At 44.4% G+C, this 20,571-nt stretch overlaps 2 protein-coding genes across 2 annotated transcripts; both read right to left on the minus strand.

Annotated features, from left to right (window-relative positions):
• Nucleotides 1-10,274: 10,274 nt before the first annotated feature.
• Nucleotides 10,275-11,153, minus strand: LOC133132502 (odorant receptor 131-2-like). The gene has a single exon (XM_061247959.1). The coding sequence runs from the start codon at nucleotides 11,151-11,153 to the stop codon at nucleotides 10,275-10,277; it is 879 nt and encodes a 292-aa protein (XP_061103943.1).
• Nucleotides 11,154-16,328: 5,175 nt separating this feature from the next.
• On the minus strand, nucleotides 16,329-17,207 carry LOC133132503 (odorant receptor 131-2-like). The gene has a single exon (XM_061247960.1). The coding sequence runs from the start codon at nucleotides 17,205-17,207 to the stop codon at nucleotides 16,329-16,331; it is 879 nt and encodes a 292-aa protein (XP_061103944.1).
• Between the last annotated feature and the right edge of the window lie 3,364 nt (nucleotides 17,208-20,571).

The raw sequence follows: 20,571 nt of genomic DNA on the forward strand, positions 1-20,571 counted from the left end.
TATAATATGCTACAGTACAAGAGATCCTGATAGACTTTGGTCTACTAATCCTTCCGAGTCTTTTTTAAATTGAGCTATTACTACTGCCGCCATGAAATACTCCTGTCTTAAAAAAATTTCCCCACATGCAGAACATTAAGTTATATTGAATGCCAGTCAACTTCTATTCTGTTCCAATATTTTTGGATTATCCTAGTTGAGTATTTCCCATACCTCCAATTTTTGTATCATCTGCTGTGAGGTTGAGGAGGTGCGGAGAGCCAGGTGCGACTAAGGGGGTGACCCCTTGTAAGCGGACCCACAAACGAGCCCGCCACTAAGACCCCGGGGGGGGTAGAGGAGACAGCACTGTACACGGAGACAACTCCGCACAAATAAAAGAAAGAGCCCCAAATAACGGCTCAGGAAATAAAAACTACCCTCCAAAACCAGGGCGAAAATCACAAACGAAAAATGAGTGCGTAAAGGCTAGCACTACAGCCCGGACCGGGGAAAACCCAAAATAAAAAGTACAACCCAGTATAAAAGACTGGGCTAACGAAAATAAAGACTCAGGAGTCGCAGCTCCGAAAAAACACACAAACCAAAATACAAAATACCGGGGACAACGTCCCTCACCCACGGACTCACACGAGCCGAAAACAAAACGAAACAAAGAACCAAAGAACCTTTAGGAAGGCGTCTGCTTGTGCACACTGCACTAACGAGCTGAGCGCCTTCCTTACCTTTTTCTTTAAATAGAGAAACGAAACCCCACCAGCACGATACCTGACTCATTTGGTTACCGAGTCTACCGTGTGCTTTACCAGCTTTGAGCCAGAGCGAACAGTGGACACCAAAGCGGAGACTGAGGGGAAATGAGGGCTTTAAATACCTTCCGGAGGTAGACATCAAGTAGGCACTAACGACCACCAGGTGAAAGTAATAAGCCCCCCTGGTGGCCACCATCAGTACTACCTCCAACCCTGACAGGACCCCCCTTCTAAGGAGCGGCCCCAGACGCTCCTTCAGCCCCCCGCCTGCGGAACTCATGGATGAGTTCTGGATCCAGAATGTTCCTAGTGGGAACCCAACAGCGCTCCTCAGGGCCATAGCCCGCCCAGTCCACAAGGTACTGTCTACCCCTGCCCACGCGACGCTCAGCCAGGATGCGGCGCACCGTGTAGGCCGTACCCCCGTCAACTAACCGTGGAGGCGGTGGAGGAACCTCCGCCGGGGCCAGCACGCTGGTGAGCACCGGTTTAAGGCGTGAGATGTGGAAGGTGGGGTGGATCCTCATGGACCGGGGCAGTTGGAGTCTCATAGTAACTGGGTTGATCCTTTTAACAATACGGAATGGACCCACGTAGCGGGGGGCGAGCTTCCGCGACTCCACTCGCAATGGCAGATCGCGAGTGGACAGCCACACCCTCTGCCCTACCCTGTAGGCAGGGACCGACCGGCGATGTCTGTCGGCCAGTCGCTTCTGGGTAGCAGTAGCCCGTAGGAGTGCCGCCCGTACTTTTATCCAGGTGCCTCGGCACCGCCGAACAAAAGCCTCCGCGGAGGGCACCTCGGCCCCCTTCTCCAGTTCCGGGAACAATGGCGGCACGTACCCAAATTGAGCCTCGAAGGGTGAGAACCCGGTGGAGGCGTTGCGCAGAGTGTTGTGTGCGTACTCGGCCCACGCGAGCTGACGACTCCAGGACGTGGGGTTGGCCGCGGCTAAGCATCGCAGTGTGTTCTCAAGCGTCTGGTTAGTGCGCTCCGTCTGCCCGTTGGTCTCAGGATGAAAGCCCGAGGACAGACTTACTGAGGCCCCTAACAAGGCGCAGAACACACGCCAAAACCTAGATGCGAACTGGGGTCCGCGGTCGGACACCACGTCCTGGGGCAGACCATGTAGTCTGAAGACGTGGTCGACTACTAACCTTGCGGTCCCCGCCGCCGACGGTAGTTTCGGTAGTGCCACAAAATGAGCCGCCTTAGAAAATCGGTCAACCACTACCAAGATCACCTTATTGCCATCAGATGACGGCAACCCCGTAATAAAGTCAAGGGCCACGTGACTCCACGGACGTCTCGGGACCGGTAAGGGACGTAATAGCCCTGAGGGAGGTTGGTGCGATCCCTTACTACGGGCACAGACTGGACACGCGGCCACAAACTCCCGAACGTCCTTTTCCATCCCGGGCCACCAGAACCGCCTTGACAAGAAGTCCTTAGTGCGGTGAACCCCGGGATGCCCTGCCAGCCGTGAGGCATGTCCCCACTGCAGTACCTGAGACCGAACCCCCGCGGGCACGAAAAGGCAATGAGGTGGACCCCCTCCTGGATCCGGCTCGAGGCGCAACGCTCCTCGCACCGCCGCCTCCACCCCCCAAACCACTGGCGCCGCTATTTGCTCCTCAGGGATGATAGGTTGAGGAGTGTGCTCCCTGTCAGTGTTATCAAACACCCTGGAGAGGGCGTCGGGTTTTGTGTTTTTGGAACCGGGACGGTAGGTCAGGGTAAATGAAAAGCGTGCAAAAAATAGGGCCCAGCGGGCCTGCCGCGAGTTCCGTGTCTTGGCCGTCTGTATGTACTCTAAATTTTTGTGGTCAGTCCATACAGTGAACGGGTGTTCCGCCCCCTCCAGCCAGTGACGCCACTCCTCCAGAGCTAACTTGACCGCCAGCAGTTCCCTGTCTCCCACGTCGTAATTTCTCTCGGTCTGGGACAAGGACCGAGAAAAAAACGCACAGGGATGCACTTTTTGGTCTAGGGGAGACCGTTGGGAAAGAACGGCGCCCACCCCCAGCTCGGAGGCATCCACCTCCACAATAAATGGGCGCGAAGGATCTGGGGTTATTAAGATGGGTTCCGTGCAAAACCTCTCTTTTAACTCCGCGAACGCCGCTTCCGCACGAGAGTTCCACACAAAGCGCGCTGGCACCGTCTTCTTGGTAAGCGCAGTGATGGGCGCAACCACCGTGCTAAAACCTCTGATAAAACGGCGATAAAAATTTGCAAACCCTAAAAACCTTTGAACCTGCTTTATTGACGCAGGAGTAGGCCAGTTCTTAACAGCCGCTACCTTAGTTGGGTCCATTTCAATTCTCCCCTCAGACACAATGAACCCAAGAAAAGACACGGTATTCGCGTGAAAAATGCATTTCTCCGCCTTGACAAATAGGCGAGCCTCCAAAAGACGTGTGAGGACCTGGGTCACGTGCTGAATGTGTTCGGTGAGATTGTTGGAGAATATTAAAATATCGTCCAGGTAGACGAACACAAATTTCTCCAACATCTCCCTGAGCACATCATTCACCAGCGCCTGAAATACTGCGGGGGCGTTAGTGAGACCGAACGGCATGACTAGATATTCGTAATGCCCTGTGTGGGTATTAAACGCCGTTTTCCACTCATCGCCCTCGCGTATGCGTACAAGATTGTACGCATTACGGAGGTCGAGTTTAGTAAAGACCGATGCAGATTGCAGGCGCTCAAACGCGGAGTTCATTAGCGGTAGGGGATACCTATTTTTACGGGTTATCGTATTCAACCCTCTATAATCTATGCAGGGTCTCAGGCTCCCGTCCTTTTTCTTCACAAAAAAGAACCCGGCCCCCGCTGGTGACGTAGATGGTCTAATAAACCCGTTAGCTAATGCCTCGCGAATGTATTCGTTCATAGCTTTGCTCTCCGGTGCCGACAACGAATACAACGACCCCCTAGGTGGAGATGTTCCAGGGAATAGCTCAATGGCACAGTCATAGGGTCGGTGCGGTGGTAACGTAGTGGCTCGCTGTTTGCTAAACACCTCCGCTACCTCCCTATATTCCCTGGGAACGTTCTGCGGGCGAGGAAACGCAATCGCCCCTATCATCCGCCCCTCATCTCCACTGTCAGAGCCCTGCACGGATCTCTCAGAGTCCCAGTCGGTGACGTCACTGACCTCCCCCTCGTCCACGGGGGGACTCCAGTCACAGACGGAGTCCCATTCCAGACTCTCCGCCTGCTCATCCGATACCTGAGGACTAGCCTGAACGCTGGGGAACTCCCTAGCCTCCCCCTCGTCCCCCTCGGAGTCTATATCGGTCTCTACGGGTGGAGCTGCGGGAGTGTGCGTCTGCTCAGAGTGATTAGCGCACTGCGGGCCCCACCGGGACACCGGATTGCTCCGGTCTCCCCAGTTTATTTGGGGTTGATGTTTTATTAACCACACGTGACCTAGTACAATCGGGTACGCCGGAGACTCCACCAAAAAAAAATAAATGCGCTCCCGGTGCCCCAGAAACGGAATCCGCATTACCACCCGCTCAGTCATCTGACGCACAACCCCGGACCCCAACGGACGACCGTCCAGCGCCGTGATGGATTGGGGCTGTGGCAACGACCGAACCGGCAGTCTGTGGTGTTTCGCCCACTGTCGGTCGATAAAATTGTCAACTGCCCCGGAATCAATAAAGGCGTCTGCCCTAACTCCACCCCCCTTCCACGTCAAGTTGATGGGGAGAAACGTGCGAAAGCTGATACCTCTCACCAGTCCCACTAGTGCCTTTCGCTCCACTAGTGGGACTGCGCTTTTCCCTTCAGGTCGGGGCAGTTTCTAACTAGGTGCCCAGGCCGCCTACAAAAGAAACACAATCCCTCTTTCCAGGGACGTTTCTTAGGGCGCACCAGATTAGCGCTGTCCACCTGCATAGGTTCCTCCCCCGTGTGTGTGTCTTGTCCCCCCACCGTACTGACAGCCTTGCCTGGAGAGGACGGAATAGGCCAGTTGAACTGACCTCCCTTGCCCGCTCTCTCCCTCGCCCGTTCACGAACCCGGTTGTCAATGCGGATAGCCGCGGATATTAGCGCGCCTAAACTCCCCGGTGGCTCCATGGTGGCCAGGGCATCCCGGACTGGGTCGGATAACGCGCTAGTGAACAAGGTTATGAGCGGGTCGTCTGCCCACCCCGTCTCACCTGCCAGAGCCTGAAACTCAACAGAAAACTCGGCAACACTCCGGGCACCCTGCTTTATCCATGTTAACCGAGATGCCGCCTCTCTACCCGTGATGTCGTGGTCAAAGACACGCGTCATCTCCTGCATTAGGAGCTGGGAGTCATTCATGAGGGGAGCCTGACCACGAATCAGCGGGTCTGCCCAGGCCAGAGCCGTCCCCGTCAACAGCGATAGAATGAACGCTACCCGAGCATCCTCCGTGGTAAAACGTGAGGGTTGAGATTTAAAAAAAATGAGGCACTGGGAGAGGAACCCCCTACATTTCCCTGCCTCGCCACCATACCGTAAAGGGAGCTGGAGCTTGGGCTCCCTAACCACCGGTGTAATGGGTTGGTAAGTAGGAGTGGTTACTTGGGGGGGAAGGGACGATTGGGAGGTGTCAGAGATGGGTGCGGGTGTTGGAGAAGACCGAAACTCGCTGGCTAATTGCCGGAACGTCTCGGCGAGTCCGAACAATACCTCCTGCTGTTGGTCTAACCTAGTTAGTATCTCATCCTGCCGTTGAAATACCCTGGTTTGCTGCTCGGCAGTGGCAGTTTGTTGTGCACGCAACATCAATAATTCCTGCTCCTGCCTAACCAGAGCAGCCTGCTGGGCGGCTACAACCGCCTCCAGAGGAGAATCCCCTCCCACACTAGTCGCTGGCCTCTCCATGGTGGCTTTGGTGTTCTGTGAGGTTGAGGAGGTGCGGAGAGCCAGGTGCGACTAAGGGGGTGACCCCTTGTAAGCGGACCCACAAACGAGCCCGCCACTAAGACCCCGGGGGGGTAGAGGAGACAGCACTGTACACGGAGACAACTCCGCACAAATAAAAGAAAGAGCCCCAAATAACGGCTCAGGAAATAAAAACTACCCTCCAAAACCAGGGCGAAAATCACAAACGAAAAATGAGTGCGTAAAGGCTAGCACTACAGCCCGGACCGGGGAAAACCCAAAATAAAAAGTACAACCCAGTATAAAAGACTGGGCTAACGAAAATAAAGACTCAGGAGTCGCAGCTCCGAAAAAACACACAAACCAAAATACAAAATACCGGGGACAACGTCCCTCACCCACGGACTCACACGAGCCGAAAACAAAACGAAACAAAGAACCAAAGAACCTTTAGGAAGGCGTCTGCTTGTGCACACTGCACTAACGAGCTGAGCGCCTTCCTTACCTTTTTCTTTAAATAGAGAAACGAAACCCCACCAGCACGATACCTGACTCATTTGGTTACCGAGTCTACCGTGTGCTTTACCAGCTTTGAGCCAGAGCGAACAGTGGACACCAAAGCGGAGACTGAGGGGAAATGAGGGCTTTAAATACCTTCCGGAGGTAGACATCAAGTAGGCACTAACGACCACCAGGTGAAAGTAATAAGCCCCCCTGGTGGCCACCATCAGTACTACCTCCAACCCTGACAATCTGCAAATGAAACCGAGGCCCCAGGAAGCGTAAAGGCACTAGTACTGATCCGTGTGGGACTTTGCATTGATTTCATTTTCATTATCAGCCTCTCATCTGGCACTTTGTTGTAGATTTGAGTAAATTATGTCAGAGGCCCGATTCATTTCAGAGCATAATGTAGCTTCCTCAAAAAGGTCTAATAGGTTTTTTTTAAAAGGCCTAGGAATCACAATGCATTTCAGTGGTCATGTGTCTTGAAAAACAGATCTCAGATGCCTTCATTGATAATATAACTGCTCATAGCAGCATCTTATGAGCTTACTTCCTCACAGAGGTGGTTAATTGGTCTCAACCTGTTTTCATTCTTTTTCATTGATTCACATGATCTGAATAATACATAGTCAGGTTTCCATCCAATCTACTTTCAGTTCAGCAACCACCTCTGTCAGGAAGTTTCAGGTCTGTCTCGCCATGTTTTATGTTTATTCATGTTGTCTTAGTCACGTAGTGTCTTATCATGTATTATGTTAGTCTAGGTTCGTCATGTTGTTTAGTTTATTTCTTGTTACGATTTATTTTCTCGTCATGTCTAGTTATGTTTCGTTACGATTATATTACCTTGTTATGTTGAATGGTTATCGTCTTAGTTTCGTTTTGTATTATGTTTTGATTTATGTTTATTGTTACGTTAACTGGTCGTTGTTTATGCATACACTTTTACATGTCTTTCCGCAAATCTTGCGTTCCGCCTTTTCTCTCTCGCTCCTTCTGTCATTCACTCCCTAATTATTTCCATTTGTCTATTTACTAAAACGACTAACGCTAGATCAGGATTGGGTAGAAACTAACAAGACTAATCATGTGTTCATGTTACCTTACGTTTCTCGTACATGTCATTTACTAATTTACTAATGCTAGGGCAGGATAGGTTTATTACTAACGATTACTAATCTCCTTGTTAAGCTTGTCATCCATCGCACCTGTTTTCCATTTCCTTGCTACGCTCTAACTAATTGTCTACACCTGTCTACACCCGCATTTATAGCCCAGTCGCGCAACTGTTCTTCGCAAAATTGTCTGCTTCTGTTTTCCACGCAACTCTTGAGCATTTACCATTATTGATTACACGTTACGATCCAAGCCTGTTTACCGACCATTGTTTATTGATTTCTGTTTTGTGACCATCGTTTGTTTTTTGACTACGTCCTCGCCTACCGTTTTTGTACTTTTGCTTCGCTGATTGTTTCATGGTTTCGACTCCCGCTTCGCCCACGACTACGCCTCTGCCTGCCGTCCGTCTGTTCATCTGCCCCGCTGACAGCTCTCCTGCTACCGGACCTCCCTGCACGTCTACCGACTACGAGTTTGCCTCTTCCCTCGGCACCGTGCTTTTTGTTTGTTTACTTTTTGTTTGGCTGGATCTATGTGTATGGACTTTGCTTGTGTTGACTACTCTCCTGGGATTCGTCCCGAATAAAGCCCTGAGGGGTCTTTATATTACTATTGTTTCTGAGTCGTGCATTTTGGGTCCAACCCCCACGCACCCGTCTCAGAAGTAAGCTCATCAGTATGAGGTGATGCAGAAGTCCTGGAAGAGATCGGACTTGGTATGGATGCAGAGCAGCTGTCTGGGCCAGATTAAGTTTAAGCAGGGTGACATGTGTGAGATGATGTGTGTGTGGGCGGGACCAATTGAGTGTCATCAGTTGGTGCATTGTCATCAGTGAAGGCTTCCATGTTTGGCAATAGGGCTTTTTTGGCATCAGAGCATGCACACTGGGTACATAAAGCTGAAGGGATGAATAGGAATGAAAAGAAAATCATATCTTCTTCTGAGTGAATTAGAATTTAAAAGTACTGTTCAAAAATAATTCATAGTTTTGAATGGATTTCAATGGGGTAGACCTAATAAACTGCAATACATCTGATAACCACTGCAGTTTGCGGGGATAATGAAAATTCCTGGTTTTTCAACATACAAAACTTGTTACATCTATGGTCTCCGTACAGATTACAGCATTGGATTCTGGGAGATGAAGTCCCTCAAAGATGTCCAGACACATTTTTTCTGAAAATAGACAGATGTGCGTGGTTTTCTCGTGTTATACTTTTAAAAAGAACCAAAAAAAACATGTGCTGATGGCTAGCTCACAAGACTATTAATCATAATACTGCAGCCTCACGGATCTAAGTGCACCTAGCTGGCTAGCCAGCTTGCAGCGTAGCCGGCTTAAACAGCTGGAAAGTAGCTAATACAAAAAAATGTATATTTGTCATAAATGCAACGAAATTCAGTAATTAAAGCCACGATATTTGCATTTTGAAAATCAAAATACAAGCCAATTGTGGTAAAATTATATATATATATATATATATATATATATACCTAAAAAAAAGAGACAAAAGAAAACACAAGGGCAAAAATATTATCACATTTAATTTGCTGCTCCTCAAAGAATCATCTGTCAAAGTCATGTTGCGACTCTCCGAATGATATTGTTGCGCAGTTGCAGGTCTTGCTGCTTTAATGGGAGAGAGGATCTGAGACGTATAGGGGTCATCCTGTAACAAGTAGTAAAATAAGACTCTAGACTGCAGTCAGAAATCTCATCTCAACCATCTTCTCTCAATTGCAGCACAGTCAGTCACAAGTCCAGTTTAACTAACAATACCAGTTATGTGCAATGTGTTGTGTTTGTCTTTTACAATATAACTACTGATAACAATGTCACATTATTTTGTCTATCTATTGAATATACATAGGTAATGGATAGTGAGATAACCTGACTTAATAAATTTGATGAGTACATGACTACTCGTGCTTGTATTCTGTTTTGTGCAGATCAATTTAAATGTCATCATGAGCATCGTAATAGGTTGTCAATTAAAACCTGTGTAATGGGCTGCCTATAGCTGGTTGTGTGATGAGGTCAGTGTTCATTCTCAAATGAAACATCCATATAATGTTGATTGTCTTCTTGGATTTTCTCTGGTGTAATTATAATTATAATGATCTGTTACGACTGACTCGTTCAAGTCGTGAGCAGGAAAATGAGACACGCGACAACAGGCTTACGAGATAACGATTTCTTTATTTTAAAGTAAATTATCATGGGGTGTGAAGGATTAGTATGACTGTAGTGTTGCATGTAGTAGGAGTAGCAATGTTGTGAGTGCAAAAACTATAACAAAACACCGTCAGTCCAACGACCGGTACTCGACATGCTATTCGGCCCCCCCAAGCAGCCACACTGGAGCTCCTTTAACCCGGAATTAAACTCACTCCAGGTGCCGCTTGTAGAGGGACCACGCCCACCAATCATCCTGTTGGGAGGCATAAGGGGAAAGTGTTAAAATGCAGCAGGGGGGCGTGACAGATCCATTTCGCTGTTGTGTATTTTTACATAGGAATGCTATTATCTACATTTTGTATAGACTTTCTAGAACATGATCAATATAGCTACGAGGTTCTCTGACCAGTGCCAGAAAAGCAATTGCCTTGTATATTCAATGCCCGCCTCTGTGTGCAGGCAACTATAGTATGCAGTGCAGACAGTAAGTATTTGCACAATGACACATTTTCTGTTATTTTTGCTCTGTACTCCAGCAAACAAACAGTTGAAATAAAGCAATCACTATGTGGTTAAGTGCAGACTTTCAGCTTTAATTGAATAATATCACAACCGGATTGGGTGAACCATGTAGGAATTACACAATACACATATTTGAAAAAAACCATAACTCTGAACATTTGGACTTGAGCTGTAATATTACTACACTGTAAGTTTACAGTCTGCATGGGACACTACTTTGATCTTCTGGAAAAATGCATCTCACCTCAGTTATTCCAGTAAATATCTAAAGGTATAAATGATTTGACAAATGTCATTTTATATTTAAACCCTCATAGTGTGTTACTTGAGTGTGGTGGGGTTGTACCTGAAGTACCCAAGGAAAAGTGGCCGGATGGCATTGTCTCTCAGGCCATAAATGAGGGGACTCAGACATCGGGGAAGAACAAGGAGGCAAAAAAAGTTCAAGTATTGCAGAGGCACATACAAGGCAGTGGCAGTCTTGACAATCAGAGACTCAAACAATATAAACAGAAAAGAGGTGACACATAGTCCCAGCTGAAACATGTGGAGCAGCACAGTTTTGCGAGCCTTATTGGCTGAATCCTTGTTTGTGGAAGCTGATTTAGCTATGAATGTTATACTAATGTAAATATAGAGGATCGTCAGAGCCACAACCACAAGGAAAAAAAAATTCAACCCAGTGCTAAAGGCGAGCTGCCATTCCTCAATTAACATCTGCTCCCGTAGACATAATACGGGTGCAGTGAAAAAGTGGGGATCAAGTGCAATGCTGTAAAATAGCTCAATGAGGATGTTAACAGAGCTAATGAGCCATATTAGTCCAATAGCGATCGCTGTCCTTCTCTGGGTGGCAATCTCTGTGTGACGCAAAGGGAAGCGAATGGCCACATAGCGCTCCAGTGAAATCACTGCCAGGTTGAGTGGGGTGTTGTGATAAGTGACTACAGTAATCAGTACCAGGATAGAGCAGATGGCCTTAGACATATGCAGGAATGCCAAGACACATAAGAACAACACTATAGTGCCCATCAGATGAACAGAATCATTGATGAGCATGTGGGCAAAGAGGATGTAACGCGAGTCCTCCCTGAATTTTGGTTTGCTCCACAGAATGAAGAACATGATGCCACTCAAGAAGGTAAAGAAAAATGACGTACCCAATATCACAATTATCTCTGTCACCACAACTGCAGTCATCTGTATTACAACAACTTGCTGTTGTATGAATGTGAGCTGTCCAGATGAAACATTGCCCTCCTCCATAGATCACTTCCTTCTTAACCTAAGAAAAAATTACCCTGAATGTTTGCAAAAAATAGAATTGATTTCTTTTGCTTAAATGAAATGGTACAATTCAATAAGATTGGAAGACATTCGTTTGCACACCTGACATAACGTTCTGTCACAGACACAAAGAGACAAAGAAACTACAGTAGATCAAAGGGTCTCTTTGCAATCCTAGAAAAAAGACAGTATGCTTCTTTGTGTCCTTCATCAGGCTTGGAAAAAAAATATTTGACCTGTGACCACACTATAATAAATGCCTATTTACAGGTATTGTACAGTATGCAGGCATGTCTTCATTCCAGAATTCAGCCAAATATAATGTATACTGAACAGCTGGCCTCATTTCATTTTTGAATAATATCCCAAATATAAATAAGTCACTGATCTTTTTCAAAAGTGCAATTGGAAGAATCCTTGAGCTCCTTTTGCTGCTGTGCAGCATCTGACAATCTATGTGCTGGTGACATTTATTTATATACAAGGGTGATACACTGTTGTCATGCCATCGTCACTAGAGTATATGCAATAACACAATAATATAACAAAAGGTGTGTGAGTGTTATGTGGCAGGCAATTAATCAGTTAAGATGACCCACAAGTTGCCTGGAGTGAATCTGAAATATTCCATGTTTCTAAAGCACAGAGTAATTGCAATTAATTTACATGAAATGCAGTTAAAGGTTGCAAGACCTATGCCCTATAGTGGGTCCATAAAGTCCCTGTAATGTTGGTCAGGGCAACATGGAAAGACATTATGTTTTTAGTCAGGCAACTCTCAAAATGGGACAATTTAGTCAAAGGCCACAATTGACATCATGCACAGGAGTGTAGAGTTGTGTTTTTAATTGTTATTGTATCATATTCGTGACATGTGTAAGTATTTAAATTAAGTGGAGAAGTAACAGCTGTCAGTTGAAATATTTCTGAACCATTTGAAGAATACACTTTGGTTTCACAATGTAGAAATTACAGCACATTTTATACCTCGCCCCATTTCAGGACATGTTAACTTGATGTAAATTAAAGTTGTCATGTTCAGCACTTTGTTGAATATCCTTTGCATACAATGTGTGCTTGAAGTCTGTGACCCATAGACATCATGGGAACTTAGTTTGTTTTCTGGTGGTTCTCTGCCAGGCCTGTACTGTAGCCATCTTTAGTTGCTACTAGTTCCAGGGGCTAGTTGCCTTGAGTTTTCTCTTTAGCATTCAGTTGTATTCAGACTGGGCGAAGGACTTCACTAATCAAGAATTTTCCAGTTTTTGGCTTTGAAAAACTGTTGCTTTAGCAATATGCTTGGGATCAATGGGCCTCATGCAAGAATAACTCGTACAAACAGATTTCTTCTTAAATTGCTCGTACAAAGGATTTAAGAGAACTTGGCGCATTAAACAATTTTCTTGTATTTACAATTTCTTCTGAGGTTGGAAAAAACTAACGAGTGGATCTGACCTGCTGTATGAATCATGTGAGCAACACATTCCATTATTTTCTATGGAGAGGATTGCAGTGCATGATGAGTCCAGTGAGTGCTGTGCTACTTTCAACGGGCTCACAAAACCTGGATCAAACTTTCAAACTAAGCATTGCAGATCAAATAGGAGCTTATTTCTTGCCTCAAATATTTTCATAAACATATTAAGGTGCACTAGTGCACTATTTAGGAGGAATACAAGTTTATTAACGGTACGCTGTATTGTCAGGCCATCCAATCAGGTGCTGACTATGTGGAAGACTACATCCCGTGTTCTTGTTGATCCCATTGACCATCTATATGATGGAGCCCACCTACAGTGCAGCCCATAAAATGGGCAGCTTGGGGGTTCAATGCAATTTTTATGAATGAATTTTCTGGACACGCCTCGCCTGATCTGGCATTTTGGGGTGTCAATTATGCTCATTCATGATTCATTCATTCATCAAGTTTACGTGGATTCTTTAGGACTGTTTCCTGAAATTAGGAGCATTGCTGAATCCAACGTGGCACACTTGTACAAGCTCTTCAAACAGAAAAAGTACTAAAAGGCTGCATTTTAACCTCTTATTCAGTGTTTCATTTCAAATCAAATGCGTTGGCGTACAGAGCCAAAAGAACAATTATATACAGTGGGCTCCAGAGGTATTGGCACACTTGATAGAAATTAAGAAAAAAGAGATAGAGGTTAAACTACTGATCTCCTGCGATTTTCACACACAACAGTCTCTAGAGTTTGCAGAGAATTGTGTGGAAAAACTAAAAAAACATCCAGTGAGCAGTAGTTCTGTTGCAGTTGAGGTCAGCGGATGAGGTCAGACTGGTCAAAACTGACAGGAAGGTGACAATAACGCAAATAGCCACACATTACAACAGTGGTATTCACAAGAGCATCTCTGAACACATAACATGTCTGGATGTCAAAAGTGGATGGGCTTCAGCAGCTTAATATGTAAAAAAAAAAAAAAACCTCTAATAAATACCTAATAAAGTGCTCATTGAGTGTACATACAATTATTGTGTTAAAAGGCCTATAGGCAAAGCCCTGTCAGTTCAGTGTTGTGTTTGACCAGGTGATGTAACAGGAGCAGGAAGATGGCAGAGTAAACTGGTCCCTGCTCTGTGCATGGCCTCATGTCATGTGAGGAGTAAGGTGCCCCCACAGAGAAAGCTCCAGGGTGCCATTAAAATGTTTTGCCTCTGCCCCATCATTAACACTAATTTATTATTAATGACCATTCCTGAGCTGTTAGGGCCCTTGGTTGTTCCTGTGTTCATCTGTAGATGTGTAACGCAGGGTGTTTGGCTGGATGCATCAGGCCTCAGCCAGCATTCAGTGACACAGGCAGCACAGATTTCAGAACAGGTTTTTGAGTGAGAGCCACATTAAAACCAGTTACTGGCAGGGGTGTAGTATGTTGGTTAGGGAAATGTCCATATATTGTAACCTAATCTGTTGGATTCCCATATTGTGAACGAAGGTTCCTCAGTTGATACACTCACTTAGGTGAAATACCTAATAAAGTTCTCACTACTCACCCGTGCATCTGTTATGAATGGACTCTATATTTAAGAATTTGAAAATTACCAAGGAAAGGGGCATCTAAGTAATATACATTACTGTGTAATCAACTCCATGCCTATTGGCTGGACGGCCAAGTCCTGGGCGCTAGTCCTGATCCTTGTGGGACTCCACTTTGGATTGATTTTATTTTCATTATCAGCCTCTCATCTGGCACTTTTTTGGAGATCTGAGTAAATTATGTTATAGGTCCGATTCAGGTCAGAGCATAATGTAGCTTCCTAAAAAAGGGCCTAATAGGTTTGTTAAAAATGACCTCCCCTTGCGAAAACAATTTACTTTCACTTAACCCACTATGGACGAAGGCACCCCATAGAAAACTCATAGAAAGGCCTAGGAATCACAATGCATTTCAGTGGTCATGTGTCTTGAAAAGCGGTCATGATGAAATACGTTGTGGTGGGGGTGTTTCAGTTTGGGCATGTATGCTGCTGGCTCAGATGCCTTCATTGATAATATAACTGCTCATAGCAGCATGTACAGAAGCATCTTATGAGCTTACTTCCTCACAGAGGTGGTTCATTGGTCTCAACCTGTTTTAATTATTTTTCATTGATTAACATGATCTGAATAATACATAGTCAGGTTTCCATCCAATCTACTTTCAGTTCAGCAACCACCTCTGTCAGGAAGTAAGCTCATCAGTATGAGGTGATGCAGAAGTCCTGGAAGAGATCAGACTTGGACCCAGAGCAGCTCAGTCTGGGCCAGATTAAGTTTAAGCAGGGTGACATGTGTGAGGAGATGTGTGTGTGGGCGGGACCAGTTGGTGCATTGTCATCAGTGAAGGCTTCTATGTTTGACAATAGGGCTTTTTTGGCATCAGAGCATGCACACTGGGTACATAAAGCTGAAGGGATGGATAGGAATGAGAAGAAAATCATATCTTCTTCTGAGTGAATTAGAATTTAAAAGTACTGTTCAGAAAATATCATTATTTTAATTCATAGTTTTGAATGGATTTCAATGGGGTAAATTCGCTTTTTGGCACCAGAGACCTAATAAACTGCAATACACCCGATAACCACTGCAGTTTGCGGGGGTAATGAAAATTCCTGGTTTTTCAACGTACAAAACTTGTTACATCTATGGTCTCCATACAGACTACAGACATTGGATTCTGGATCCCTCAAAGATGTCCAGACACGTTTTTTCTTAAATAGACAGATATGCATTACTTTCTCGTGTTATACTTTTAAAAAGAACCACAAGATAAACACACTATTAATCATAATACTGCAGCCTCATGGATCTAAGTGCACCTAGCTGGCTAGGTTAGTGAGAAGACATAACCTGACTTAATAAATTTGATGAGTACATGACTACTTGTGCTTGTATTCTGTTTTGTGCAGATCCATTTAAATGTCATCATGAGCATCGTAATAGGTTGTCAATTAAAACCTGTGTAATGGGCTGCCTATAGCTGGCTGTGTGATGAGGTCAGTGTTAATTCTCGAACGAAACATTCATATAATGTTGATTGTCTTCTTGGATTTTCTCCGGTGTAATTATAATTATAATTATCCATTTCGCTGTTGTGTATTTTTACATAGGAATGCTATTATCTACATTTTGTATAGACTTTCTAGAACATGATCAATATAGCTACGAGGTTCTCTGACCACTGCCAGAAAAGCAATTGCCTTGTATATTCAATGCCCGCCTCTGTGTGCAGGCAACTATAGTATGCAGTGCAGACAGTAAGTATTTGCACAATGACGCATTTTCTGTTATTTTTGCTCTGTACTCCAGCAAACAAACAGTTGAAATAAAGCAATCACTATGTGGTGAAGTGCAGACTTTCAGCTTTAATTGAATAATATTACAACCGGATTGGGTGAACCATGTAGGAATTACACAATACACATATTTGAAAAAAACCATAACTCTGAACATTTGGACTTGAGCTGTAGTATTACTATACTGTAAGTTTACAGCCTGCTTGGGACACTATTCAGTCTCTTCTGGTATATCTAAAGGTATAAATGATTTGACAAATGTCATTTTATATTTAAACCCTCATAGAGTGTTACTTGAGTGTGGTGGGGTTGCACCTGAAGTACCTGAGGAAAAGTGGCCGGATGGCACTGTCTCTCAGGCCATAAATGAGGGGACTCAGACATCGGGGAAGAACAAGGAGGCAAAAAAAGTTCAAGAATTGCAGAGGCACATACAAGGCAGTGGTAGTCTTGACAATCAGAGCCTCAAACAATACAAACAGCAAAGAGGTGATACATAGTCCCAGCTGAAACATGTGGAGCAGCACAGTTCTGCGAGCCTTATTGGCTGAATCCTTGTTTGTGGAAGCTGATTTAGCTACGAATGTTATACTAATGTAAATATAGAGGATTGTCAGAGCCACAACCACAAGGAAAAAAAAATTCAACCCACTGTTAACGGCGAGCTGCCATTCCTCAATTAACATCTGCTGCCGTGTACAAAATACGGGTGCAGTGAAAAAGTGGGGATCAAGTGCAATGCTGTAAAATATCTCAATGAGGATGTTAACAGAGCTAATGAGCCACATTATTCCAATAGCGATCGCTGTCCTTCTCTGGGTGGCGATCTCTGTGTGACGCAAAGGGAAGCGAATGGCCACATAGCGCTCCAGTGAAATCACTGCCAGGTTGAGTGGGGTGTTGTGATAAGTGATTACACTAATCAGTACCATGATAGAGCAGACGGCCTTAGACATATGCAGGAATGCCAAGGCAAATAAGAACAACACTATATTGCCCATCAGATGAACAGAATCATTGATGAGCATGTGGGCAAAGAGGATGTAACGCGAGTCCTCCCTGAATTTTGGTTTGCTCCACAGAATGAAGAACATGAGGCCACTCAAAAAGGTAAAGAAAAATGCTGTACCCAATATCACAATTACCTCTGTCACCACAACTGCAGTCATCTGTATTACAACAGCTTGCTGTTGAATGAATGTGAGCTGTCCAGATGAAACATTGCCCTCCTCCATAGATCACATCCTACTTAACCTAAGAAAAAATTACCCTGAATATTTGCGAAAAATAGAATTGATTTCTTTTGCTTAAATGAAATGGTACAATTCAATAAAATTGGAAGACATTCGTTTGCACACCTGACATAACGTTCTGTCACAGACACAAAGAGATAAAGAAACTACAGTAGATCAAAGGGTCTCTTTGCAATCCTAGAAAAATATTTTACCTTTGACCACACTATAATAAATGCCTATTTACAGGTATTGTACAGTACGCAGGTGTGTCTTCATTCCAGAATTCAGCCAAATATAATGCACACTGAACAGCTGGCCTCATTTCATTTTTGAATAATATCCCAAATATATTCCAATATGCGATTGGAAGAATCCTTGAGCTCCTTTTGCTGCTGTGCAGCATCTGACAATCGGTGTGCTGGTGACATTTATTTATATAGAAGGGTGATACACTGTTGTCATGCCATCGTCACTAGAGTATATGCAATAACACAATAACATAACAAAAGGTGTGTGAGTGTTATGTGGCAGGCAATCAACCAGTTAAGATGACCCACAAGTTGCCTGGAGTGAATCTGAAATATTCCATGTTTCTAAAGCACACATGGCTAAAGAGTAATTGCAATTAATTTACATGAAATGTAGTTAAAGGTTGCAAGACCTATGGCCTATAGTGGGTCCATAAAGTCCCTGTAATGTTGGTCAGGGCAACATGGAAAGACATTATGTTTTTAGTCAGGGACATTTTTGTCAAAGGCTACAATTGACATCATGCACAGGAGTGTAGAGTTGTGTTTTTAATTTCTATTGTATCATATTAGTGAAATGTGCAAGTATTTAAATTAAGTGGAGAAGTAACAGCTGTCAGTTGAAACATTTCTGAACCATTTGAAGAATACACTTTGGTTTCACAATGTAGAAATTACAGCACATTTTATACCTCGCCCCATTTCAGGACATGTTAACTTGATGTAAATTAACATCATGGGACGCTAAGTATTTCTGGTGGTGCTCTGCCAGGCCTGTACTGTAGCCATCTTTAGCTGCTACTTGTTCCAGGGGCTTGTTGCCTTGAGTTTTCTCTTTAGCATATGAAATGCACATTCAGTTGTATTCAGACTGGGTGAATGACTTCACTAATCAAGAATTTTCCAGTTTTTGGCTTTGAAAAACTGTTGCTTTAGCAATATGCTTGAGATCAATAGGCCTCATGCAAGAATAACTCATGCAAACAGATTTCTTCTTAAATTGCTCGTACAAAGGATTCAAGAGAACTTGGCACATTAAACAATTTTCTTGTATTTAATATTTCTTCTTTGGTTGGAACAAAACTATCGAGTGGATCTGACCCGGTGTATGAATCATGTGAGCAACACATTCCATTATTTTCTATGGAGAGGATTGCAGTGCATGATGGGTCCAGTGAGTGCTGTGCTACTTTCAACGGGCTCACAAAACCTGGATCAAACTTTCAAACGAGGTATTGCAGATCAAATATGAATCAAGATTAAGCAACTGCGTTGCTTATTTCTTGCCTCAAATATTTTCATAAACATATTATGGTGCAAAACTGTCATATGATGAAATAAAACGCATCCGTCTGTTATGGGAGATGTAACATGCAGGTCGCATCCGCTAATAAGAGATTAAAGTACTATTGTTTTCAAGGAATGATTACATTTTGTCTTTCATGATAGACTCAGGGGCGGCACAGATGGTGCAGTGGGTAGCACTACCGCCTCACAGCAAGGAGGTCCTGGGTTTGAATTCCCGTCGGCCGGGGCCTCTCTGTGCGGAGTTTGCATGTTCTCCCTGTGTCTGCGTGGGTTTCCTCTGGGTACTCCGGTTTCCTCCCACAGTCCAAAGACATGCAGGTTAGGCTGATTGGAGAGTCTAAATTGCCGGTAGGTATGAGTATATGAGTGTGTGAGTGAATAGTGTGTGTGCCCTGCGATAGACTGGCAACCTGTCCAGGGTGTATTCCTGCCTTTCGCCCAATGTATGCTGGGATAGGCTCCAGCTACCCTGTTCAGGATAAGTGGGTTAGGATAATGTATGTATGTATGTATGATAGACTCAAGATTTTTATATACAATATGAGATAAACTGATAGGCCTGTAATTTACAGGGTCAGTTTAGTCACCCCTCTTAAATATTGTTATTATACTCCCCTGTTTCCAGTTATCTGGCATTTCGCCTTGTCGCATGTCGTGACACACCCTGGGGAGGACAGACGAGTTGGAGACCGGAAAATACAAAAATTCCGGATTACACAGGCATTTTATTAAAGGGAATTCTGACGGGGGAAGGGTGAGAGAGCGAGAGTGATGCCACAAATAAACAAAACATCTTTGCAGTCACGCTCACGGGATCTGGGTAAAAATAATAAAGGCAAAATAACAAAGGTAAAATAAATCAAACCACACTGTTGCTTTTCAGCTCTGTAGCTTTCTCCTGTCCTTGCAAACGCTGTCCCTCCTCTCTTTTTCATACCATGACAGCGGTTTGTCAGTCATTTTTACAGTGAGGTCTGTAAGTATTTGGACAGTGGCGCAATTTATGTTCTTTTGAATCTGTACTCCAGGACATTGGATTTAAAATTAAACAATGACAATTAAAATGAAGTTAAAATGCCGATTTAACCTTTGAGGGTGTGTACATCCATATCAGGTGATCTGTGTAGGTATTGCATCCCTTTTTATAGATTATATCATATAGTCCCATTTTATGGGACCAAAAGTAATTGGACAGTTGTCTTCTCAGCTGTTTTTGGTTAGACAGGTGTATTCAATCGCTTCATGTGCTAGCCAACATAGCTAGCCAACATAATTATCATGAATAACAAGTGCAACCTGCCTAGCTAGCGTTATTGGAAACCCTATTACTGTAACGTTACCACCAAAACTATTTAGCTACCTAACCAGTTTTACAACAGGCAAGGTCAGATGAAACGTTTCAGAGTTTCATATTTGTAAAGTTATCATCCCATTGTTTCCCTATATATGGACTGCTGTGGTGCTTCCAGTGTTAAGAGTTTTGAAAAAGCGTACTCAGTATTGGGACAAAAACTGTATTGAAGTTCAACATTGTGAGTTGATATCAGCAACCAGATTGTTTATTTTTTTAAAGTATTTTTTGTGCATTGCCAGTCAGGAATATCAATCATTCCGGAGCCCAATGTATATTCAGCCTAATCCACCTACACCCAATGCACCAATGTGGACTGTGTCCATTCCCCAGTGATTCTGGAAAAAAGAGCCCTTGGTCCAACCTCTGAAGAAGGTCAGATATTATGCCA

This window comes from Conger conger, chromosome 7 (assembly GCF_963514075.1).
Source record: "Conger conger chromosome 7, fConCon1.1, whole genome shotgun sequence".
NCBI lineage: Eukaryota > Metazoa > Chordata > Actinopteri > Anguilliformes > Congridae > Conger > Conger conger.

Bases quoted from the DNA above. Each gene is read 5' to 3' on its own strand.
- LOC133132503 (XM_061247960.1), bottom strand. From the start codon at position 17,207: ATGACTGCAGTTGTGGTGACAGAGGTAATTGTGATATTGGGTACAGCA.
- LOC133132502 (XM_061247959.1), bottom strand. From the start codon at position 11,153: ATGACTGCAGTTGTGGTGACAGAGATAATTGTGATATTGGGTACGTCA.